Below are 25,978 nucleotides of genomic sequence, written 5' to 3'. Positions count from 1 at the left end.
ATGATAAATCAGGAAGAAAGATCTGACCTAATAAGCCAAGTCAACTCTGAAAGGAAAGCTGATACCCGCAGCAGTATCAACCATGATCTGCTCTGCCAGGAAAGCATGTGTTTCCTGTTACATTGGGCCGGTCCCGGCATATAGGATTTGACATTTGGTAGGTGCCCAATAAATGCGAAATCCATCACTGTCAGTTACACTAAATAAAATGGTTTTATGAATCATAGTGGAGGAAGCATGTGATAGTAAGCACTTGCCTTTCTGAAGTCCAGCATGCAGAGCTTGGCTTTCTCTCCGAATTGCCACTTGCACTGTGTGTTTGCATCGTACAGTTGTCCCGGCAGCTTCTCTGGGTATTTGTACTCTTTCACGGGCTTCGGCTGATCAGCAAGGCATATGGCTTGGGCAGTGCTGAAGCAAACAGGAGGCGTTATCAAGGGACTAGTCCTTCCTCATGCGATCTGATGACACATTTTGTTTAGAGAGATGCTTATTTTCTTTGCCACAAAGTTCAAGACCAAATTTTTTTTATTTAAAGGTTTAAAGCCAGAAGTCATGTTTTTTTTTCCTGAAATTACTCATAAAATATTTGACCTATCTAAAACAAATTGCTCTTCAATAGATATCTCAAAATCAAGGGAAATGAAACTGAAAAATTGTGACCAGATGTTGAAAGTGAGAGGTTTCTAACGCAAATGCTTACACACCCTTTGTGCTAGAAACAGCTGGACTACAGAAATTGCCATAAAAAAATCAAACCATAATCAAACTACTTCAAATACAGCAACTCACTTCCTCCTTGTCTTCCTGTCTTCAGAAGGGACTAGATATGGCTTAACCTCACTGGTAGGCAGCTAGAGTCTGACCAATGATTCCTTTGCCCACAAACACAGCATCTCTATGCATTTGGATTTGAAGTATCCCCTCAAAAGGCTCATGTGTTGAAGTGTGATCCCCAACTCGTGGTCCTATGGGGAAGCGACTGGCTCCTGAGGCCACTGGCTTCATCCATGGTAATCCATGGATTAACGTGAGCATCCCTGCTGAATGAGATATTGTGAAGTCAAGTGTAGTTGAAGAAAGGAAATAAAACCTTCTACCCCACCTATCCTCTTTCTCTGTCTACTCTCTGGCCATTGTGAAGTGAGCAATCTCTTCACTATACAATACACACTATACAATAAACATTTCCTCATGTTCAAAGCTAGCAATTCATGACTGAAAGTTCTGTAACTATGAGACCAGAACACTGTTGCATTCTTTAAAGTATTTCTCTCAGGTGATTTATCACAGCAACAAAATATAATTAACACAATTTGTGCATTTATGGTGAGTATTTAATAGTTTTATGCTTGCAAGTAGCAAATAAGTCATGCCTATACGTTCCACAAGCCCACATCTCTCTAAACATCTTCCTAGACCCAAATGCTATCATTACAACAGACTGAATCCCAGACTAGGAGAATTTTGTTTGTCCTCTCATGGTGTTACTTCCAGACCCTACACCTTTGAGCTCATCAGTCTGCAACAAGGTGGTGTATAGTCCCAAAGCGTTCACTGTGGATTCCACCAAACATTGTGGTGTAAACTGGAGGCTCTCTGCAGTCTCTTCAGTCTATGAGGTCAACACTACCCAAAACCAAGTCTAGAGGAAGATATTAGAGGAAATTACAGACTAAAATCTGTTAGGAAGAGAGCTGCAAAAGTCTTTTAAAAACATTAGTAAAGAGTTCAAAAATGCATAAAATAAATTATAGTCTACAGCCAAGTAAGTTGACTCATAGGTTCAAAAATATAACATATACCACAACCATTTGGGCTCAATCGTAATTCAAAATTCAAAAGTCAGTTGGGAGGGGCATGCTGGGGAAATAATTCAGTTTTAAGAGTACTGTCTGCTTTTCCACAGGATCTGTGTTCACTTCCCATCATCCACATGGTGGCTCACAACTCTCTGGAGCTCCAGTTTCAAGGGATCTAGCATTCTTTTTTGGTCTTTGTGGGAACTGGGCGTTTGTTGTGTGTTGTTCCACTGTATGCTGAGAATATGTGTTGCTTTTATTGGTTGATGAATAAAACTTCTTTGGCCTATAGCAGGGTAAAATACAACTAGGTGGGAAAGCCTAACTAAAGACAGGGAGAAAGAAGGCAGGGTGGAAAGAGAAGCCAGCAGCTGCTGGAGAAACAAGAGGTGAGGTAACAAGCTGCCAGCCTCATGGGAAAATATAAACTATTAGAAATTAGGAGCTAGCCAGTAATAAGCTGGGCAATCAGCTAAACAATTATAATTAATATCAAGCTTCTGATTGATTATTTTATAATTTGTCATGGGAACTGGTGGGACACAGAAAAGCTTCTCCGGCTACAGGTGTTCCTATGGCACATATACACACATGTAGGCAGGACACCCCTGCACATACAATAATAATTAAAAGTTTAAAAGCATTGAAAGTCAGTTTCCATAACCCACTTTGTCAATATCATATGATATCAAGAGTTGCAAGAAAAACATGCAGTAGAGCCCAACACCCATTCCTAGAAAACTAGGAGAGAGAGAAGAACCTCTCAGCTTGATAAAGAACATCTTCAAAAGCCAGAGTCATGATGTGAGAAGATGAAACTTTACTCTTAGGCCAGACACAGAGTACATTGCCTTCTCGTTGATCATGTACAGCACTGTACCAGAGGTCCTAACTCAGCTGACAGTGGGAGCAAGATAAGGGGATGTCTGTAGATACGGAGCGAGGGAATGAGACTATCTGTCGTCTGTGCAGCTGACATGATTGTCTGCACAGAAGATGCAGAACCACTAGAAAACTTCCTGAAACTAGTAAGTGCTTTTAGGAAAGCTGCACCATGAACGGCTAGTCCACAAGCTAATGATTACTGTATATAAACGAGCAAAGAGAAGTAGAGCTCATTAGAAATGACAAGCATACTGTCATTTACACTGATGCTCTAAAAATGAAGCAGGAATATAAATCTAGACAAGTATGTATGATATCTTTAAGCCGATAGGCACTAACCCCTGATGAAAGAAATTGGAGAAGCGAATGAATGAGGAGACACTTGAGGTCCTCAGAGAGGTAAGGGAATCAATAAAGTAGACATGGTATCTGCCAGTTCTTCTCGCCTTGATCGATTAATTACAATCAAAACACAAACAAGTCATTTTATGGATATGGAAGTTGGCTCTCAAATTTACATGGAGAAAAAAGAGATCTACAATAATCTACAGAAAATTTAATGATAAGAACAAAGATGAAGGGTAATACCTCCTAATCTTAAGACTTCCTAGGCACTCACAATAATCAGAAAAAAGTTATAGTGGCAAAATAACAGAGAACTCAGTCAATGGAACAAAATAGACCAGCACAGAGAGAGTCCCACATAGATGTACTCAACTCATTCACGACAAAGGAACAAAGACAAGAGACGAGAGAATAACCTTTTTAATAAATGAAGCTTGAGTAACTAGATATTCACATACAGAATTACACACACACACATTCTCATGATGTTAGAGGGCTCACATAGTCTCATTTCAAGATTTGCTATAAACTCCTGGTGGTTAAATTCCTCTCGTTTTCACAAAAGGCCGGGTATATTGGTAAATAAAACAGAAGAAAGGCTCTAGAATTATGTCAGCCTAAATGGCCAGCTAACTTTTAAAACTTCTCACAAACTTTATTGCAAAATAATTTGACCTTTACATAAAACTGTCCAATGTTTCATTATTGTTAGCTGCTTTATGTTCATACAATAAAAACAAATGAATGAATTCAATCTCTACATGTAGTAAATAGGATGAATCTCATATATTTATCTTATGATTCTTTTCATAGCGAGTTAAAACAACAAGGAAGAACAGCCCTCAGGACTCTGCCTGGAGACTGGCCATTGCTGAGAGGCATTAGACAGAGAAAACTGAGGGGTCTAGATCAAGGCTCTGTAGCGTGACCTGAAAGAATTTACAGGATGTGACCACCATAGAGAGCCACTGAGTTGTGTTCTTACTGTCTGTCTGTGTGTGATACCACAACAGTCGTAATAGTGTGGAAACAACGGCCAAGGCCAGAGACAGCATGGGGGGGGGGTGGTTCAAAACCCTTCACCACTCTCACGACTGCGTTGCATAATACAAAGTGCCTGATATTTTTTTTCAGCTTAGCCACAGTCCCTCATTTTCCAAGGGAGAAAGCAGGTCCTCTCAGAAAAATTCTCTGCTGCCTTTGATGCCTTTGAGAAGTGAGTTCAGATAACTTAGTGCAGCTCTGCTTGCTCACTCCGACTCCCCTTTCCCTCCATGGTCCCTGTTCTCTCTCTCCTATCTTCAGCATGAAGATCAGCCCTGGCTAGGATTCCTCAAGGTGAGCACCCGACAGTATCTGGATACAGTCTAGAAGGAAACCATCCCAATGGCCTCTCAATGGGAATCCCTTTTCCTCACCCACAGAGCTGTACTGTATGGTACTGAGGATGGCAGGAGAGGCCACTCTCCCTCACTCCCTTCCTTCTTCCAGGAGGTCCCTTTCCAATGCATTATTCACTAAACCCCTAGACTCACACTGGTGAAGGGTAGGCAGGGGCGTTGACCCATAGGGCAAGATTCCAAATGAAGAAAAAAATAAACTAAAGATGAGTCTGTGTTGTGAAATGTAACATGACAGTCTAGAGTCTCCCCAGGTCACTGGCTCCAGCACACAGACAAGGGAAACTGAATGACAGGCTGTCGTTTCCCTGGGTCATGGACTTCACTGATTCAGACAGTGTGTATTAATGGTAAATGACACATGACGTCACCGGGTGAATTTCTCCAAAGAAGTATCTGTTCTTCTCGACTCCACCTAGAGTGGAGAAAAGCTGAGCTGGCCACCCCAGGCCATCCATTTCCCAGATGCTGACCGAGGACGGCGGCGGCAGCTTACTCATGGCTGGGAACACATCCCAAAGGCTACCTAATTGGTGGAGGATAGAACACTATTTTGAATATGTGGAAATCAGGAAGCTAGCAACCATAGCATCAGACAGACAGGCAGTCCTGGGTTCTTTAGGACTGAGAACTCTAGGTTTCACATATGTGAGGCTGTCCGATTGAAAACTATGTTTTCAATTTCAAAGACTCCCCACAGTGATTTAACATGCGATGCTCTCTTGAAAAGCTTGATATTAAAAAAAATGACAATGCAGAATATTGCATGTGTATTTGTAATTACAAAATCTACAAATTAGTAAAGTCCCTGAAGAGAGTTTCATTACAAAAAGAACTGAAAAATATTTTATTGCTTACCCTAAAACCAAACGAGCATATTTCAGAATCTGATTTTACTCTTTCAGTACTGCTGAGCAAAACTGGATTTTAATTCTACATAATCTATATAATCTATAATCTTAATAGTAATTCTGAGAATCACATTCTGATTTGAAGATTACATTGCACTTCTAATGTCCTCAGATGATTTTTCTGTGATCGGACAATGGTTTCCTTGCCATGGGTCTTCTCAGTTTTTTGACTCTTTCATGATACAAATTCTTACTACATACCCAAAATTTCATCCTCTATACTTCAGAATATAATTTAAAATGATAAAAACATTGAGATATTTGTCTCACAGACATTGAGAAGAAAGTTTTGTAAAACTTGGAGCAAGAACCAAGAAAATTATGGAGACACTTTTGAGTAGAGAAACTCCCATCTCCCCTGTTAACACAAGTCAGAACAGAACCATGTTAAAGAACAAACTCTTCCTCCTTACAGGAAGTTTCACTGACACTGGGAAGAGATGAATAATTGCAAGAAAGAGCTAAACACAGTCTGCCTGGCCCCCAGTGTGGGAGGGGGTCCCAGGGAACTCTCGGTGAATGGAAGGAGTCCAGATAGGAGGTCAAAGCTGTTATCACGTTGCTTAATGTGGCCCCAGCTAGAAAGAGTCAAGGTTTGAGAATAAGCAGCCTTGGGTGCTCAGCTCTAAATGGGACATGAACATCATCCTCTCTGAGCCCTAAGGAACACTGTGGAAGAGGGTGCAGAAAGAATTTAAGAGCCAGGGGATGCAGGGAGTGGGAGGAAGGTGGGCTGTTGGGAAACGCTGGTGTCCTTTGGGGACGGTATGGTCTTTGGATTTATAAACTCATAGAAACTATGGTTCTTTATGCAAGATAAGACTGATATCCCAGCATGGAGTCTCAGGTGTCTCTGAGAACCCATGGACACTTAAAGATCACTGTTGGAAGGGGGAATAAACTTTCTCCAGAGGTGTAGCCACTATTAACTCATCCATGTTCCAATAAGTGACCCCCACCTTTGCAAATAAAACCCTCCCAGATGAAACTCAATGGGACACAAAATTAAAGCAACAAGAAAATAAAGCAGAAACAGAAGGATGTGTAGGGCTGGGGGTATTGCTTAGTTGTAAAGTGCTGGACACAGGAGACGAGGATCTGAATTCAGATCCCCACATCCTTCCCACAATAGAAGTAAACAGTAGAGGTAATCAGTAGGCGTCTGTAACCCCAACCTTGTTGGGGGTGGGGATCAGGGGACAAGAAGGGTGGCAGGTCCCTGAAGCTCACTGGCATTCCAACTGTCAAACCTGAATGTCAGGAAGAAACTTTGTCCCATGAAAGTAAAGGTGGGAAGTGATTGAAGAATGATACTTGATGTCAACCTTGGACCCTCACACCCATGTGTGGTCCCCACCCTGCACTTACACAAACACACACACACATACACACACACGCATGTACACACTCACGCATGTACACACACTCATGCATGCACACATGCACACACGCACACATATACACCAAAGAGAAGAGTGATAGAGACAGACAGACAGATACTAGGGGGACTTGTTCAGAAGAAGGAATGGTTTATTGTAAGTAGGAGGGGATGAGAGGAGCTAATGGCGGTGTACATGATTAAAAAAAACATTTTATATGTATGTATAAAATTGACAAATAAAAATTTAAAATAAAAGCCATAAATAAAAGTGTAACGTAATCAAGAATATTGATATGAAAAAAGAAAAAGCCAACCCTCCCTCCCAAGTTCAGAGTGATCACAAAACCAGCCTGAGGGGTCCATACCTTAAAAACTTGTGCAGGTACTGTCGGCTGCAGGAGGACCAGGAGAAGACGCCGTTGCGCCCTGCCAGTGTTGGGGACATTATGTTGCCCTCGGACTTCTTGCACACATTCCCTTCTCCGTCATGGACCATACCAAAGCTACGGAAGACAGAAAATGGTTATTTCAAATCAGAGTCTGTAAGGGCAAATGTAGTGTGTGAAAATCACCCCGCTTCAGCTACTTGAGTATCAGCCAAACCATGGAGAGTATTTGTGTGTTCACAGGTCCTTTCAGAAGAATGAATGAGTTATCACACAGCTTCAACGGGCAATGTGCCCGATCCCAGAGGTCTCACACATATTACCAGGACTGCGAAAATCTTCAGAGATATTTGTTAGAAATACAGAAGTCTTAAGTGTATGTGTTTAGGGCTGACAACTTGGAATTTAATACCAGAGAGGTTTCCCTGGAGTATACTGAATCTTTCTCTTTCAGGAGCCATTAATTATCTGTAAGTCTTGATCTGGGGTGCCCCATCCATGTAGGAATGTCAGCTGGTGTTGCCATTGTACTAGTCTTGTTTAGTCTCATATTGTTGAGATTTCAAGGGTTTAACTTCCAATTAGCATGAGGTGGACTCAGCAGGTTGTATTTATGATGCATATGTATATATGCGTGTGTGTATGTATGTAACAACAGTAATAGAAGAATTCACGAATTTGACAGGAAGTGGGGTACTTAGGGGAGGAGTTAAAAGAGGAGGAGAGGAGAAATCTTGTGAGTATAGTTGTTCATGTGTGAAATTCTCAATAGATTAAAAATTTAAATGAGAAAAAGAAATAAGGAAATCATGTTTCCAGGTAGAAGTTCTTGACTCAAAAATAAATAAATAAATAAATAAATAAATAAATAAATAAATAAATATGCAGGTGTTTGAGCTTTTCAAATAAGCTTTTCCTGGGTTGTGAATACTCAGACTGATTTTAGAACTACTGAGCAGCTGCAGGTATTTGTCAGGTAGGCAACATCGTGCCAGGCTGCTCATTACATTGCTGGTTCCTCAAAATTGGAGGCTGTGCCAGACAGGCAGGACTTGACTCCCTGACGCAAATCCCTATATTGCTCTGGAAGGCATCTCTCTGCAAACAGTGAGCAAGGTTAGGAGTCTAAGTGGGAACTATTTAAATATGTACCCATTCTGACAGAGCGGAAACCAGAACAGTTTGGGGCTTCTGCCCTGGCCTCCTATATGGCCAAACCTCAAGCAACAGTAGCTGTGAACGAGGGTCTTAAAGATGCCCACATATCCCTCCCTGCCAAGCAGCATGATCTTCAGGAGAGAAGTGGCCACTGCAGTCCTGACCTTTAATGATCAGGGACTCAAGCGAGCACCTCCCCCTGATACTCTGCATCTTTCATGTTCCACGAGTTTTGCCTGCAGAAGGGCTCACACCATCATTCTCAGCTCTCCCAGGAAGCATTTCAAACTGCCTTGAAGGAAAGCTTGGGGCACCTGGAATATCCCCACAGATATTCCATGAGTGTAAACACGTTATTGGAGGACCAGTTGTTACTGGCTGCTGCTCTTTGACAGGCTGTCCTTAGATTGACTCCCCAGGAACAGGTGTTGAGTGAACGGGATCCACGGAGAGAAGAAAGACATGAGAGAAAATAGAATTTGGCAACTGTTCAATGAATAGTGACTGGATTATCAACCACTATCAAGATTCCCGTGATGACTGAATGGAAGGGAACTAGGACAGAAATGGCCACAATGGGAGTGGGTGGCCCCTAAAGGGAAAAAGAAACTACATCCTTGGACAGAGGCTGGGAACACATGCATGTACTTAGATGCTTGCCATGCTTGTATGGCATTAGACCTATGACTTATAATTGCTACTTTACTATACTAGACCCCAATAAAGACAAAATTAAGAACTGGAGAGAGCCCTTCAACCAGAGTGAAGCCAAGAGCTCAGATACTCAGACATTAAGGTCTGCAGGTTCCATGGTCTAAGTAGAGTATGATTGGAGGGTGTATCCAAGGAGATCCTGCAGGCAAATATTGTCAGATTTCTGCAACATTCCTGGTCAGTACCAAGGGTGATGTGGATGTGGTCATTTTAACCTCCACCCATTCTCTGAAGTTCTTTTAAAGGCAATTAATCAAGACCAAGGCAACCACATGGCAGGCAAAATGTGTCATGGCTGTGAGGAGGATTTGGGCTGAAATCCCAGAAGGGAGGTTGCACTGGTGAGAGAGCAATGACAACCAAATGCCAAAGCACGTTGTCCTGGCTGACCCTTGACCCGCTCTCAGTGGAGAATGTTACGGCCCCACACATGACCTAGATAATTTTACTACAGTTTCAGCCTACGTGCTCAGGAATGCAAATAACAATGCCTGGAGTCTGGAGCTTTCTTAGTTTTATTTTTTTTTTCATCAAAGGTATTTTCAACGATCAAATTTCAAATTCTGCTAGTATTAAAACATCAGGGAAATACACTACACCCTTTGGCTACTCCAAGACCGCCCCTGCAGACGTCTGGCATACTCGCAGATAGGAGCAAGCATCTGATGGTGGGCTCACCCACCCCATGATTCCAGTGCCTGCCAAATCTGTGCCCTAGTACAGCTTAAGTTTCCTTTCTAGTCAGAGCATCATGTACAGACATGACGAATGTGTCTATCACATAAAAATGCCACAGGGACCACATAGGATATCCGTGTGAAGGTCATGGAAGAACAGATGTATCTCAAGGAGAAGACAGGTGTTTATCACCAAGAAGCACAATTCTAGCTATGTATGCCAGACAGCATATCTTTTCCCATGCACCGTGACGCTCTATTTATTTATTTATATATTTTTATTTTTTAAAAATATTTATTTATTCTTTATGTATACAGTATTCTGTCTGTGTGTATGCCTGCAGGCACCAGACCTCATTACAGATGGTTGTGAGCCACCATGTGGTTGCTGGGAGTTGAACTCATGACCTTTGGAAGAGCAGGCAATGCTCTTAACCACTAAGCCATCTCTCCAGCCCTGTGACACTCTATCTAAAATGGTTATCACTCTACAAGCTAAATAATAACTAGTATTTGTCCCTTCGCCTTTGAGAATTTGTCTTCCAAAGGATCTACATGCCTCCCGCCTGTGCTCACACCCGTGCCGCCTGTGAACACATCAGTCTGTAGTAGCTTACCCATTGTTGTGTGTTGACTCTAGGACAATCTTACAGTGATTGTTGGGACTTAAATACAAAAGGATTAGCTTGCAGGCCACTTTGCGAAGTGAAATAAGCCATAATCAGAAAGACAAAATAGTTTTGCATTCTCTTGCATTTGTAGTCTAAAGTTAAACATATGTATAAGTATACACATATATACATATGTATATACATGCATGCATACATACATACTTATAATATGAAATGGAAGAATAAGGTGGAGGAAGAGATATAAAGAGATGAGCAGCAAGACAGGATAGTGAGGGAAGAAAGAGAACATGATGTCTGCTTTCTCTCATATGGAGAATACACATGTATGAACATATATGCATATATATATATATATATGGAAGGGACTATGGGGAGAAATGGGGCCCCAAGCAAGGTGGGATATGGGGGAAACCAGTGAAAATAAGAACAGGGTACAACAATATATAAGAAAATCTTATCACAAACCCACCACTTACTATAATAAGTAGTATAATAATAATATAACATGAAGTAAACAAAAATTACACCAAACTGGCTTTTATAAGCGCACACAATGCTCAGTGCCATTCATGTCTTCCACTGTTCTCTCTGCGTGGCCCCACTGCTCTCAGAAAGTACCTATTCCTCACTAGCCCTGTTTCCAGGGTGATGAACAGCAAGAAGGTTTAGTCAATGGTTCAGGCTCTTGGGAGAGTGTGTTTAAGATGCCCTTGAGTGGGGCAGGGGGCAATGCCATCCAGACAGTGATCTTCCTTGGGGAGACCGAGGTGGCAATAGGTAGGACTAGAACGCATGCAGCTCTGACAGAGACTGTCCTAGGCACGAAGAGCACCCTCAGGAGGAGGTGGGGGCAGAAGCAGAAGCAACAGTTGGGCTGGAATGAGATCTCAGACAGGTTGCTGGGGTGAGCGGTAGCTAGGGAGGTGTGTATGTCAGGGGAAGGAACTTAGTCAAATCTTGTCTCAATCACACGTGAGCTGTTTGGTACTGGGCAAACTGTTGATCTCACTGAGTCTCAGTTTCTCCCTCTGTAAACCAAGAGGACAAAGCCTTCCAGACACAGTGAGCATGTGCTGAGCTGACACATGCCCCAACACAGAGACAACTTCACGTATGAAGGGCGGGATGTGTGTGGTGTTTTACGGTAGTGGCACTGAGCTCCTGACACATGCCCCAACGCAGAGACAGCTTCACATATGAACAGTGGGGATGTGTGTGGTGTTAGGGTAGTGGGGTGAACGATCAAATACCAGGAGATTTTGAATATAAGAGCTGCTAAGAGGAATGGCGATGCATAGCCCAACATAAGCGCTAGGCCTTCTCTGGGGGCTGAGACAATCACTAAGCTAGGTGATCATGCAAGAGCTGGTTTGCCCTGAGTTCTACAAATCCAGGGCCTGGGTCAGTCAAGACTGAAGACCGTGAGCTCAAATTGGGAAGAATCGAGCTGAATTTCAGTTAGCTTTGCACCTGCCATAGTGGGTAAAAATGCCAGTGCCTGTTTCCTTGTCTACCTACTTATCAAACTCTTGTGGGCTGAGTTCTCAGTCACCTAAATATTTCATGCCTTGGTTGTTTAATTAAGTTCAGGTATGGCTGAGAGGACAAGAGCCTCGTGTCATTATAATAATGAAAGATTTTAACTCTAGCAGACTATTAAAAATACAATTATGTTTTAACTGAAAGCCTTATACAGTGTAGGCGGGATTTTCTAGGCAATAAAGTCATCAGTCACTACCTGTGATAATGAAGGGATTACTAAATAAACTTACAGCTTTGCCTTCAGGTCAATAGTTCACACAAAGCCAAGACCTAAGGGGTCTCTGTGGGATTCAGTTGAACAAAGGCACACACTTGCACCTGTGGTGTGTGTGTGTGTGTGTGTGTGTGTGCATGCCATACATGCACTTGAGCACATATGTGTGCATGTTATTCTGAGCATGAGTGTGTTTCTTAGGAGACGGGAAGAACAGCTTTGTCAAAACACAAACAAAAGACACTGCCCCCACTGTTCTGTTGACAGGAAAATCAAGCTTCAAGACAGATAATTAGCAGAAAAGGGGAATCCCAGCTTGCACATTTTCTAAGAGACATTTCAAGTGTGGTCTAAACAGGGCAGAAATAACTTCCATGACAACAATTGAACTCTGTAGTCCTCAGAGAGCTCAGTGGCTGTCCTTAGCAAAATGGGGGCCAATGTGGCCTTTGAAAACATCTCATTAGACCATGCTCCAAGGTGAAACAGCCGGCAGGATTATGAGCATGAAATCTTAAATGAGAATAACAATTTCTGTAAGCTGTTGTGGGTATGATTTTTAAGATTCTTTTACATGAAGAGAACACCATAGATGACTTATTATCCTTGTTTGCCGCCCCTCTCCTCTCTTTCTCTCCTTGTGTGGATGCACACACATGCTAAGACGTGAGTGTGGAAGTCATAGGACAATGTGCAGGAGTCGGAGCTCTCTTTCTACTGTGTGTGTCTTGTGATCAAACTCACATCGTCAGGCTTGGCAGCAAACATCTCAAGCATTGGCCCATCTCACTAGCTCAACATCATCGTAGTTGATTGCTGCTTGCCGAGGACCCTGTTAACCCAGGATAAGCCACCCAGTTCATGGCACAACCCTGATGGTACCTCGTTTCGTGAGCAAGAGCTCAGAAGTCAGGGTAGAACATGGGAAGTCAATCGTTTCCTATTGGGGCAACTTCTCAGTGGCCACAATCCCAAGCTCCACTTGTATGCCTCCAAGTATAGTATGTGTACAAATCATATATGAGTTTGTATGTGTGTGTATCTATTAATTGTGTGTGTATGAGAGAGAGAGAGAAAGAGAGAGACAGAGAGAGAAAGAGAGAGTCAGAAACAGAGAGAGAGAGAAAGAGAGAGAGAGAGGCAGAGACAGAGTCTAGAGTAGCTACCATTGACAAGAAAGCTTGTTCCTCTGTTCAGTCAAATGGAGTGCCACAACAGCAGGCCATTGGAAAATAAGATGAAATCACAGAACCGATAGTGAAATGCAGAAGTCGTGTAGTCAGGAGATGCTCTTGTTCCCAGTGCTCCCAGTGAGAAAGACTTACTTGTGTCCAGACTCGTGGGCAATGGTGAAAGCCAGTCCAAGTCCTGAGTCTTCATTGATGGTGCAGCTTCTGTACTTACTGCACATCCCACTTATGGGTGCAAACCCTGTAGGACATGAAGAGAACGCACAGTAGGGCTGATGCGCAATGAGTGGTTATGCATTTATTTTTTAATGCTTGGTAAGGTTTGGTCTCCATCTTCATTTGGGGATATGTGACATGGACTGCCCCTGGACAGTCATGTAAATATGATGTGTTGATGTGGGAGAAGAAATGTATCTTATGTATTCCCAGGAGCCCATGGACTCTGTCTTCTGGTAAATGGGCTCAGCTTCTATGCAACATTCCTGGAAAAGAATAAAGTTGGCCCGAAATAGAAGAGAGGATTGATTGCAGATGAGGATGGTTTCTGCCTTTTCCTAGAAATATCTGCCCGCCAAAGCCTCAAGGGGAAACACGGCAGAGCATGGGTGTGTGGTGAGGTCCCTAGGATCACACCCCATGCTCAGTGATTCAGTTTTGCTATGAGAAGCACTTGCCGTGTATGATTCATGATTTAACACTGCAGAAAGACAAAGGCAAAGAAGGAAAAGCTCGTGAAAGACATGAGGAGAAACCATGCTGGGCTTCTAAGACTTCCCTTCCGGCAGTCACACAGGACATGCTGATGTCCCCAGCAAAGAACTGTGACATCTATGAAGGACCATCTACCCAGAAACCGCACTAGGTCCTCAGTGTCTGGAGTGCTGCCTGGGAGCTGGTAATGGGGGTACTTGGTGTCTGACACATGAGAAAAAAAGCAGACGGGAAGACAGTGGGCAAGCGCTGCAGACCCAGTGCGCCATGTTGACTAGGGTCCGTAAAATGCACAGCTCCCAAGGCTGAGGGTCAGTTTCATGAGCAGGCCAAGTGAAAAGCAGAGCTAACTCCTGCTAGACGAGGTCCTATCCAGAAGCTTCTAAATAAAAACTCTACCCTCTGAGCTTAGAGAAGAAACAGAGTAAAAAGGAAATGGCCTGTGGAGTCCTGGTTGGTAGCACACTCTTTGACCACATGGGAAAATGTCCAAATGCTGTCTCACTCTGTGAACATCTGCAACACGGCTAGAATGCTGATGCTCAGATCTTTGCAGAGAAATATGGAGATGGACATGCCGTACAGTATTTCTGTGGCATCTCCATCAGGATCAACAAGTCCATTACTTTTGCCACATCATGAGAGAAGCTTGAGTCTCCTGGTTCCATTTGCAATGGCAGAAGAGATGGGAAAGGGCAGATCTTGCCTTAGAAAGGGTGGGAACTCTGGAATTTGAGATGGGCTTTTGTTGAGAGATAAAAGATGGCTAGTGTTTGAGGTGATGGTAGCTACATCACCCTCCAACAAGACGCCCTGCCACAGCCCTCCAAGGGATACTGGAGAATCTTACCCAAGGTGTCACAGGGTTCATTCTTCCAGGAACATATGTCCAGACCAGTCAGTAAGATGGCGTGGTCATGGCGAGTTCCATCTTTCCCCATCAATCCAGATTGCCACTGGCAGAAGCTGCTTAAAGTATGGTCTGCATGGTGACTAATCGTCAGCCCTGGCTAGGCAAGAGAGGCCAAGACACCCATAGAAATGTAAGGAAAATATGCTCAAGCCATTGTCAATAGAGCAGGATATCTTAGTGGAGAGATTTAAAACATACAGATGGACCCAGAATATAGATAATCTAAGAGTTATATATGATGCATTACCATCCCAAAGACAGTGTACTCTACAAATCAGTATGGATCCAGAGAACACATTTATGCATTTCTATACATAATCAATTGAAATGTGTCTTACTGACTCTTGGATTCAATGACCAATAAAGACAAAATGTGAGTATGAATCTTTTGCATAATATCTTCAAATAATACCTTGCAAAATTGTTGCTAGAATAGAGTCTTTTGTGTATGGCTTGTACAGTACACACACACACACACACACACACACACACACACACACACCTTCACCAGTGGTGAATTCACAACCAAAGAGAATAACAACATTTCCATCCCTGCTATAACAGTATGGAGCCAGTAACTTTTCTACACAGAAGCAACCTGTTTACAGAAAAATGCCGAGGCCTAAAGCTTTATTCCTGAAAAACAGACATCAAGGAGACAATATAGAATACCATTAAACATTCCATCTGTATGAAGGGCTGTGGAGAAGCAGTAAACTATGGCCTGAAGTCTAGAATCAGAAGGGATGGAGGATGCAGGGCCACGAGCACCATGACAACAGGTGCACTGAGTTATGGAACCGCTTGTAGGTTTGCTACAGTGTTGGAAGGGCGGATTAGAGAATATCAGTTTACACGCCCTGTTTCAGAAGGCCTCCTTGTAAAATGCTTTAGCCACTACTGAAAAGGCTGTCTCTTAGTCCTACAGACATTCTCCCCTTAGATGTTTATTTTGTTTTCTCGGAGCCCTATGCGCCGAAGCAGCCCGCTGCACTTAAGTGCAGGAGCACGCCTGCATTCCTCAGCTGGCAACTTCCAGGAAGCTGTTGTTAATTAAAGCGAAACACAGGTGTACGATCAAACGATAACCTTGCTGCTTAGTCTTTGCGGCTTGGACGAATTCCAAAGTGAAAGCGTTTTAATACAGGGAATAATTAACCTGTCACCTGAGAAGCCCGACTAGCTCAGCAGCCTCCCAGATGCACGCTCTCTGAACAGACAACAGCGTTGGACAGACCAGACAGCCTGTCCTTCTGTACCCCACCTGCGTAGAGGGGTGCCCCACAGATGTTCTGAATCATCCGATTCCATCTGACAAGTCTTTGCTGTATAAACAAGAATGCTGTGGCTACCATGAGACACTGAATACGTCATCTGGGGTGGTGAATGCTGGGTGTCTGTCGAGCTCAGGCCCTGGGCTCCCACGCTTTGCTGAGTCATGGAAGGAACAGAAGTGGAACCTATTTATAGTGAAGACTTCCATGCCACTAATGTTGTGAGGGGCTCCTTGGGGTGCACAGCATGCAGCTGTGTAGGGGGACAGGAGGCTTGGATTGGAGGAGAGGGCCTACTATCCCCCATTGCCATCCAGAGTCTAAGCCTGAGAACTGTGGGGATTTGGGAAGCAGAAGCTGGCAGGGTAAAGCAGCACAGTCTGGCAGGGCCCAGCACTGGTCACCATCCATGGTGCGGACATAGTTCATCTTTCAGTAAAGCATTGACAGGAAGGCCAAAGACACATTTGTCTTCAAACTACTGGTGTTTTTCCTTCTTATAGTCTCATAAAAAATGCATTCTCCTTTTCATTTTCCCATGAGGCCACATATAACACACACACACACCATACAATACACACAGGCACACACACACACACACACACACCACACAATATACATAGGCGTGCACACACATACTTACAGATATATGACACACATTCCCAAACACCACACATACTCATACATACATATACACATAGCTACATACACACATACACCACATATTCATATACACACATACATACACCATACACAAAAAAACTTCACCACCATACTCAAAAATACACAAACGCATACTACATACACATACATACACCATGCACACAACCCCACCACCACCCTCACACATATACACCACACATACACACACATATGACCCCACCATCTCCTTCACACATACACAATCATACAACACACACATAGATACACACACATAGATGCACACTCACACACACACACATGCACATACATACACCACACACGCATGTACAGGCACCATTAGAAAGAATTGAAAAACAAGTGAGTCATTTTAAATGCAGAGTATGAAAACCTTCTTTTCCCAAGTAAAAGAGAAATAAAAATATATTACACAGAGCAATTGCATTTTTTTTGAAAGGGCATTTCCCACTCATTTTCCTGCAGGGCACGTTGAAGCAGCTGCCTTTGAAGCTAAAGTACCTGCTCCTCTTCCAGCAGAATGAGCCCCACAATGGCGATGTTGATGTTTCCCCCAATTGTTCCATCCTTGAATAAAGCAGACACCTGGAACAGAAGATTGGCATCAGCCGTGAGTGTGCCATAGCTAGCCATGGCCCGACTCCGTGCCCGTCAGAGCAAACCCTCGGGTAAGTGAGCGTAGCATCCTGACATTTCTCAGATAGTCTAGCTACGTGGAAAGGCTGGTGATGGAGCCATTTCTGAGGGAGCCTGGAGCGAAAGTCGAAGTTTGAGAAGGAAGAGGAAGTCCATCTGTTACCCAACATGAAGGAGAGACAGCCTTCAAAACTCTTCCTCCTCCTCACTGTCATCCCCATCATCATCACCATTACTATGGCAACCGTCTTGCTACTCCCTTGCTCTCTGCTTCCTTCCTGAACAATCGGGTTACATGGAGGCTGCGGATTACCATGGAGTTCTGTATTGGAGGACCTCTACAGACAGACTACAGGCAAATGATAGCTGACACAGATCAGGGATGCAGGGCCCTGAGATTCTATGCAGAGTTCAGCCTCAGAGTCAGGTGATGAGAGAGCCACGTGGGTGATCAGTGAAGACAGAGCCATGAATTTCTATGATGAGAGAGAGATATACAATAGGTTTCTTTGTGGGGAGGGAGAAAAGTGAGGTTATTGTGTAAAGTTAGACATGATTGGAGTACTCTGGAGAGACACAGATCTATATGGGGTTTCATGGATTTAGGAGGTCAAAATATATATTTAAAACACTGCCATTAACTTTTTCTGACAAGTGGGCAGCCCCGCCTTTCTCTCTGTGGTGTGGGCTTCGCTCACAGTTATCAGGCACAGAGCACCCTTCCTGACTCATCTGTAGCTCCCACACGTGCCCTTCAAGACAAAGACATGTTTCATCTGGGAAGATATTCCAAAATAGGAGCTTCTCAGTGCCGGCAGATTAAATATTTCATATCAACACCTGAGCATTAACCTTCTTAAAGTGGTAGGCGTTATCTGAACCTAAAAAATGTGTGTCAATTTCGTACAGCTTTGTTGCCTCTAAATGTGTCAACATCCTGGTAAGACTTTTAGTACATGAAGGCATCAGTGCATTAAGTGCCCCGGAAACAAACCAAGTTGCCACAATGATCAAGTTAGCGGTCCCCTATTCAATTCCTCAAAGTTCTGGAATTTCACCTTTTGATTGGAAATTAGTAAAATCAGAGTTTCTTATACCAAGACACAGGTTTACAAATAAGAAATGAAACTTGCATTGGTGTGCACACACAGAGACAGGCATACAAACACACACACACATGAGCACAGACACATAATGTAAACAAGGACGCACACAGGCACATACACAAAAGCAGACACATACAGAAGTACACATGCACAGACAAGTGCGCACACACACACATATGCCCGTGGCTTCAGAAAGGCCAGGCCTACCATGTTGAGTACAGTGAGGACGTAGGTGGTGATATTGCCATGGCCATGGTTCTCCATCATCTTTCTGTCAACCACCACCAGGGTCTCCACATTCAGCTCTTCGTTTCTGTGCGATTTCAGGAGGGAGCGCTTGGGTCGGGAGCTAGGCTTGTACTCATCGGGCAAGATGTAGAGGTCATCCTTGGGAGGCTGGGGCATGTCTGTGGAGGAGCATGGAGAGAGAAAGCTACAGCAAACACACAAAACCAGAGGCACAACTGATCCTACAGAAATGTGAAAAATGAATGTTCATGCCGACCAAGGTGATTCCAAGTTTAAAGAAAACCTAGGCTGTGTAAAGAATCTGAAACACAGCAAAAGGATTCTCATTATAGAACCCAGAACTGACCGACCTTTGTAACCCAAGACGTGTTCAAGTCACCTTCTAAATTTAAATGAGGTTCATATAGTCTTGGTGTTTTGGAAATCATTGCCAGAACTAACTTCACATTGTTTTTGTTCTGATTTAAAATAAGAGCTGAACCACAGCATCTAAAGTGAGCATGTGCTAGGACCAAGGGCACTAGGGCACAGGGATTTACAAAGCAGGGCTTCTCCATACCGTGACATTCAGAACAGCAAGCGGTGTTCCTTCTCACCGTTGATGCTGATATTTGGAAATAACTAACTTTCCAATGTCCTTCCCAGTCAGTCTCACACAGTCAGTGGCAGCTGCTCACAGTTAGAAGAGTCTAACAAATGCTGTGTATGCTGAGCAGACTTAATTACAGAGCAAACTGCACTCTGCCCTTGTGGAGGGATTCCTTTAGAATGCTTTTATAATTATGACAATTAACACTATATTAAAAACAGTTAACTTTAGAAGATGGCTAAGCCAACACAGAATCCTTTCATGGGGACGTATACTTCGATTCCCCATCCTGGTGATTTGAACTTCCACCTAATACAAGCTTGCCTTTGGAGGCTGCTATGAACAGACATGACTCTGACTGATTAGTGCTCACAGCCAATGAATTTTAAATCTTTTCATTGTTTGGTGAGTTGGAAATACAGATTGAGCATCCTGTATTAAAAACTCTGAATTCAGAAGTGACCCAATATCTGAAACTATTTGAGTTTAAAGATGAAGCCACAAGTAGAAATCCTACACCATGTCTTTGTGTCAAGTCACACCCGAAACCCATGTGCACTAAGAACATTCTCTAGAATTACCCCCAGGGTACATGTTAAGGTATATAGGCAATAATGAAGCCCCTGTTCAGTTTTGGAACCCATCCCCAAGGTCATTCATTATGTGTACACACAAGTGTTGTACAAATAAAAATGTGATGAAATATGTAAATTTTCCCACCACAATATTTCATCTGTGAGAAACTCAGCCTGTATCTCAATAAGCCCTAGCTAAGGGTGATGGAACCTTTGTGACCATTGTAACTTGCACTTGCATGGACGCCCTCATAGGTGTTGTCCTGGGTCACTCTGTCTCTATGTCTGCTACTGTATAGGATACTGTGGGACCACAGAGGCAGGGGGAGTAAATACAGCCAACTCCTGGTTCTTCTCTAGAAAGTGATCGAAAAGGATTTCAGGTATGTGTGGTGTGATCTTAGAGCTCTCAGAAGCTCCTGAGAACAAACACTCTCTGTCTTAGGTCAGTGCTTTCTGAACGTCCTGGGAACATGTGAGTCTAGCTAACCCCACATCAGTGGATGCTCACAGCTGAGAGAACATGTTAGTCTAGCTAACCCCACATCAGTGGATGCTCACAGCTGAGAGAACATGTTAGTCTAGCTAACCTCACGTCAGTGGATGCTCACAGCTGAGAGAATGGGTGAGATTTTCATCACCAGCCCTACCTCCAGCCTCAGCATCCACTTTAACAAATCCACTGCATTGGTCACCTGTTTCCAGACAGATGTTTCTGGAAGTAGAGAACACATACATGTTTCTTTGAAAGCAGGGGTTCTGATGGGGACAGTTGTTCTAAGAGTGAGATCCACTGAGAAGATCACGACCTACCCCATAAGAACAAAGAGGAACCCCCCTGAACTTGATTCCCTCTGAGATTTCCAGGCCTTCACCCACAGCTCTTGTGTTTTGTTCATGGGATAAAATGGGTCCAGACACTGCATGGGCTCTGATACCCCAGGGACACCTGCTCCTTCAGTGAGCACCAGTGGCTTCATCCATCCTCTTTCTTCCAAGATCCACAGAACGCCTGCCAGGTTTCTCTTCTACTTCAGAGAGGCAGATAAAGCCACTCTGGGAGCCAGAGAAGGTTGAAGTTGGAGGTTTAGGTTTCCTTTGTCTCCCCTGGGAAGGCCCAACAGGTGATGCCTGAAGGCTAAGGCCAAGAGGAGACCCCAGAGAGCTGTGGGTTCCTGGATCATACGATTAGACAATATGCAAACGACAGTTCTCTCCGAGGAATCAGGACGATGCCCCACTCATAAAGGCTTGCTGACAACTTGTAGGTAAGTTCTGTCTCCCACTCCTTCTTTGATGTGGCAGTGGAAAACTCCATGCATGCTTACAAGGGAGTTACCTCAGCGGGAAAAGTATGTGAGCTTTAATATGTCTAAACCTCAAGGATAGAGTTACTGAGGGGGATGCCAGGGCTCTGGTTTCTTCTAAGATGTTCTGAGGAGCGTGTCTTTTTAAAACGCTCACTATTTAAAAGAATAAAATCATCTTCCACGTCCATCCATCACTCGTGAGACACATAATAGCATCCCTAGAGTCACCCCTGATGGCAGCAGGGACAGTCAGTACGTTTCACCTTGTGGGGAGACACACTTCTAATAAATCGAAAGCATTCCATTATCTGACATAATTACCCAAGTCATTCATTGCACGAAATCGCCCTCACATACATTTCTTGCGTCTACCACAGAAATGCTGCTTTTGTGGGAGGCCCAAATGGAAGTTGCCATGGTGAAGGTGAGATCTCGCCAGATCTCGCTTCCTGGTGACCAGCAGGACTTCGTTTTCTCTGAGCGCCTGGGGCTCCGTGGATCTTTTGTACAGGACGTGGGAGGGAGAGGCAGCCTGTGCAGACCCGCTGGGCTTGCCCGTCAGGTGTGGAGGAAGCGGCTTTAAGAAGTAATCAGCATCCTTTGTCCTTATCATGCCTAACTGGAAGAAGGGAGGGGGAGGAGAAAACACCACCGTTAGAAAAGGCACTAGTGTTCCTTACTGGATGTGATGTCTTTCTCCAACATGGCCGCCCCACCGATGAACCCTTGTGTAAGAAGGACTCAGTAGTCTGGGCTGATGAGGGAGGGAAGGAAGGTCACGGCATCTGTCTGAGTTCTCCTCATCTGCACCTTCTCAGAGAGCTTGGGGTGCAGAACGGTCTGTAGCCTGATTTGTAGATGCATGGGGTGGGGCAGCTCACAGTGCAACAAAGACAGTGAATTTGAGCCACAAGGACTTGACCTTTGAGAAAACGTGCATAGGGTTAGATATTGAGATTGGCATGTAGTCCCAGTTGAGAGAAGAAAATAAAATGCTAATAATTTCCAAGTCTATTCAAATGAACTTCAAATTTTTAATAAATGTGATACATTCCAGAAAATATGCTAACAGAATTAATGCAGAATAAAACATAAAGTCATCACTTAGAGCACAGGAAGACCTTTCTAGACAAGATATTTTAGGAAATGGGTGATAAATGATTTTATAAAAACAGTAAAATGCCTATATAGCAAAATTGAATAAGAGAAATAACATTTAAGATATGTTGAGGAAACAAATTAAGAGATTGTATTTTCAGTCTTTTAGGATGGCAAACACTTTTAAAGTTTGATATCACAGCATTGCTGAGAAAGAGAATAAACAATTGAAAGTAGGAACCGAGGCCACACTCAGCAGGCATGCTCCATGGCTGTCCAACATGGCAAGATAACCTAGGCCACACTCTGCAGGCATGCTCCATGGCTGTCCAACATGGCAAGATAACCTAGGCCACACTCTGCAGGCATGCTCCATGGCTGTCCAACATGGCAAGATAACCTAGGCCACACTCAGTAGGCATGATTCATGGCTGTCCAATACGGCAAGATAACCGAGGCCACAGTCAGTAGGCATGCTTCCTGGCTTCCCAACATGTCAAGATTATAAACTCACCACTAAACCCTGGGATTTAAGCCTTAACAATCCCTGACAATTATTTCCTGTAAGCACACTTTTGTATGGGAAAACATAGTGTGTTAGAAAGCACGTCACCACAATCAAGTGGGGTACCACAGAGATGCAAAGATGGTTCAATACACACCAGTTACTAATGCCGTATTGGATAATAAAGGCTGAAACCGCGTGATCATCACCACAGATGCGGGAAAGGCACTGGATAAGGTTCAATTTCCTTTCATGATAGAATCACTGAACAAGGCAGGCACTGAAGGACTGAATCTCGGCATCGTAAAGGCCATACTCAAAGTCAGCCCCAGCCTCAGTATTCTAACTGCAGAAATGATAAATGTGTGTGCGCTGTGACCTGGAGCAAGGCAGGGATGCCGTTTCATCACTCCTATTCAACAAACTACTGGCAATCTTAGCCAGGGCCATCAAGCAAGAGAAAGAAATGAAAAGCATTTAAACAGGAAAGGAGAAAGCCACCTTGCTACACGTATAGAGGACAGTGGCCTCAGCTCCCCCCCTTTGTCTATTTGTCTGCACTGTCAAAAGATACGCACGGAAAACCGCCAGAATCGGTCAAAAATATTTGAAGGTCACAAAGTTAACGCAGGAAAATCAGTAACAGTGGGGAGATAGTCTGAGAAATCAGGAAAGCATTTGCACAAAAGGTGCAAAGAAGAAAGAAGGACCCAAAGACACCACAAGGAGAGTTGCCGCACACTGATGGAGGACTGAGGAGGTCGCATAGTGCTCATGACTGCAGAAGGATATTTTAAACTCCGTCTAACTTGCCCGTGTATGCGGGAACTTAGCCTTGTTATCCTGCTGTCTGTGTGTGAACCGAGCCTAGTTTGGTGATTCAGTCCATGCTGGATGAGGTGGACACACGGCTAAGCTTGTGATTTCAGGAGCTTGCGACCCATTCTCATGGAGAGGCTGGGAACGGAGTCTCTCTCTCTCTAACACTGATGCGCCAAATGAACCCTGAGCTTCCCAGGTTATCCACATGAGTTTGCGGTTTCACACAGGCTGCGTTGATAAGCATGGAGAAATATTTTCTAGCTATCAGGAAAAGGCCAGTTTCGATGGCAGGGAACAATGCTGTGGAGTGGGAGGTCTAAGAGTCCAGGCTTCTCACACCAGGAAAGTTAAGCATTAGCCACATAGCTCCTGTTGGAGAAGCAGAACGGACAAAGGAAAACTTGGTTAAATTATCAGGGAAGCAATCAGGACCATGGCGGGGGGTTGGCCTCCTGGGGCCCAGATGCCACCCAGGTCTGAGAAGTGGCAGTACTTGAAATGTCTAATCTGAACCAGGCAGAGCGAGAGCAGCCTGCCACCCATGAGCAGCAACTTTGGCCTTCTGGAACTTTCAGCTGAAAGAGGGCTACTGCTTTGTGGCTCTACCTGGGAACAGCCAAGTTTGGAGTTCCATAGCAGCCCTGGCCAGCAGCAGAGTCTCAATCTTTCGATATTTTAGTGGACCCAAAAGTGGCATAAATAATCAAGATGGTGTTCAGCTTCGTGTGCTGCTCAGACTGGCTTTCCACACTGTTGAAGGCAACAAGTTTGATTAATAAATAAATATTAAATTTAAAGACAAACCATGGTCTACTCTTATAAACTTTCTCATTTGTGTACAATTCTTGATTTCCAAACCAACTCTTAGGGAAAAACCAGACCCTCATATCACTAAGGCCCAACACAGATGTTTCTAGAAAGCCCAGGGTGGACATAGCATAGACCCCCCCCCCCCAGCTTTTATCTTGTGGTTCTAACACATATTTGCTGTGTGACTTTGAATGATTTGTTCAGCCTCTCCTGGTAATTTGTCATCTGGTAAGGAGACAAAAAGATATTAGTCTATTCAAAACACACGCTCTAGTAAAGAGGCAGGAGAAGATGGCTGAGTCAAACAAGAACAAAATGTGGCATTCCCCTTCCTGATGACCTCTGATCCTCTTCCAGTCCTTCTGAAGCCCTGATCCCTGAAGCAGCTAATGAGACAGTCAAATATGACACTTCTTTGTGGTGGTTTCCTGTGAGATGTCGTTGTGTTCTATGATGGCTGTCTAGATTAGTATCATCTTCAGCTTCTCAGGTTCAGGCTGTCCTCTGTGGCTTGGATAATAGACTTCACACCCAGGCAACGGGGTCCCGAGACAGCGAGAGGAATTTGTGCGTTTTTTTTTTAACTAACGAAGTATTAAAGCATTGCATTTGTTTTATTAATAACTTAATTGGTTATGATATCTTATATTTAAATAAGCTTCAATGTCACTAACCATCTAGCACAGTAACTGATAAAAATGATATTCGGGTCACTGTTGAAAAGCAATGGATGGTGAAGTGCTTTAAAAAGTTGCTCTATTACCTGTTTTGGCAGCTAACTCAAGAGAATAGGTAAACAGCAGAAGATGGATGCTTTCTCCCTAGGAAAGTGTTTCTTTACTGAACCGAGAGGATGAATTTGGAAACTCATGAAATATCTAGTGCATGCCCTGTGACACCCAGCGCTGTCGGAGGGTGGATTATTAACCAGGCTTCAGCTGAAGTTGGTACCTCCTAAGCTTCATAGGAGCCCTCCCAGGGCCTGCGTCTCACAGCCGGCCAGTCATGTCAGTCAATGTCCCTGGAAACTGAGTAGTCTCCTGCTGTCCCCATCAGGGAGGGAAGGACACAGGTATGTTAGTCCTGGAGCCTGCTGCTTCTCAGCAAGTGTCAAAATGGAACCTCTTCCTTCTGGTAGCCGCTATTCACAATCACACAGAAGTTGGTTGAGTTTTATGACCTGTGTACTTGCTCACTACATCCATAGATATAGATATATAAAGTATGTAGCCATGTAAGTTAAATGAATCAAACATACATGGAAATGGTATGAAGATGGCTGTATGTCTCATCCGTGAGACATCTCTCCTGCAGCTTGATAGAATCCCACCCATCAGGCGCTGCATGGAAGACACTCAGATGATACCATGTGCCCTTTCAGGAGAGCTGTCTACCCACAGGCAGTGAAGATAGGATTGTGTCAGCATGAACATGGGTGTCTAACTCCTAAATGACACTCTTTGGA

At 43.8% G+C, this 25,978-nt stretch overlaps 1 protein-coding gene across 1 annotated transcript in view; it reads right to left on the bottom strand.

Moving 5' to 3' along the window:
- The window catches only part of Adamts16 (ADAM metallopeptidase with thrombospondin type 1 motif 16), a 91,484-nt gene that overhangs the window by 39,338 nt on the left and 26,168 nt on the right, over positions 1–25,978 (bottom strand). The window contains exons 4-10 of the mRNA XM_050144738.1: positions 21,636–21,897; positions 18,763–18,962; positions 17,315–17,398; positions 14,799–14,958; positions 13,373–13,478; positions 7,090–7,227; positions 258–411 (exon numbers count right to left, since the gene is read on the bottom strand). Coding sequence (XP_050000695.1) covers positions 258–411; positions 7,090–7,227; positions 13,373–13,478; positions 14,799–14,958; positions 17,315–17,398; positions 18,763–18,962; positions 21,636–21,897 — 1,104 coding nt within the window. The remainder of the gene's footprint in view (positions 1–257; positions 412–7,089; positions 7,228–13,372; positions 13,479–14,798; positions 14,959–17,314; positions 17,399–18,762; positions 18,963–21,635; positions 21,898–25,978) is intronic.

The sequence above is a fragment of the Alexandromys fortis genome, unplaced genomic scaffold (genome assembly GCF_014885135.2).
Source record: "Alexandromys fortis isolate MF-2015 unplaced genomic scaffold, M_Fortis_MF-2015_v1.1 scaffold_52, whole genome shotgun sequence".
Classification (NCBI taxonomy): domain Eukaryota; kingdom Metazoa; phylum Chordata; class Mammalia; order Rodentia; family Cricetidae; genus Alexandromys; species Alexandromys fortis.
Note: the sequence above shows the minus strand (reverse complement) of the source record. Positions and strands in the feature narration are given on the sequence as shown.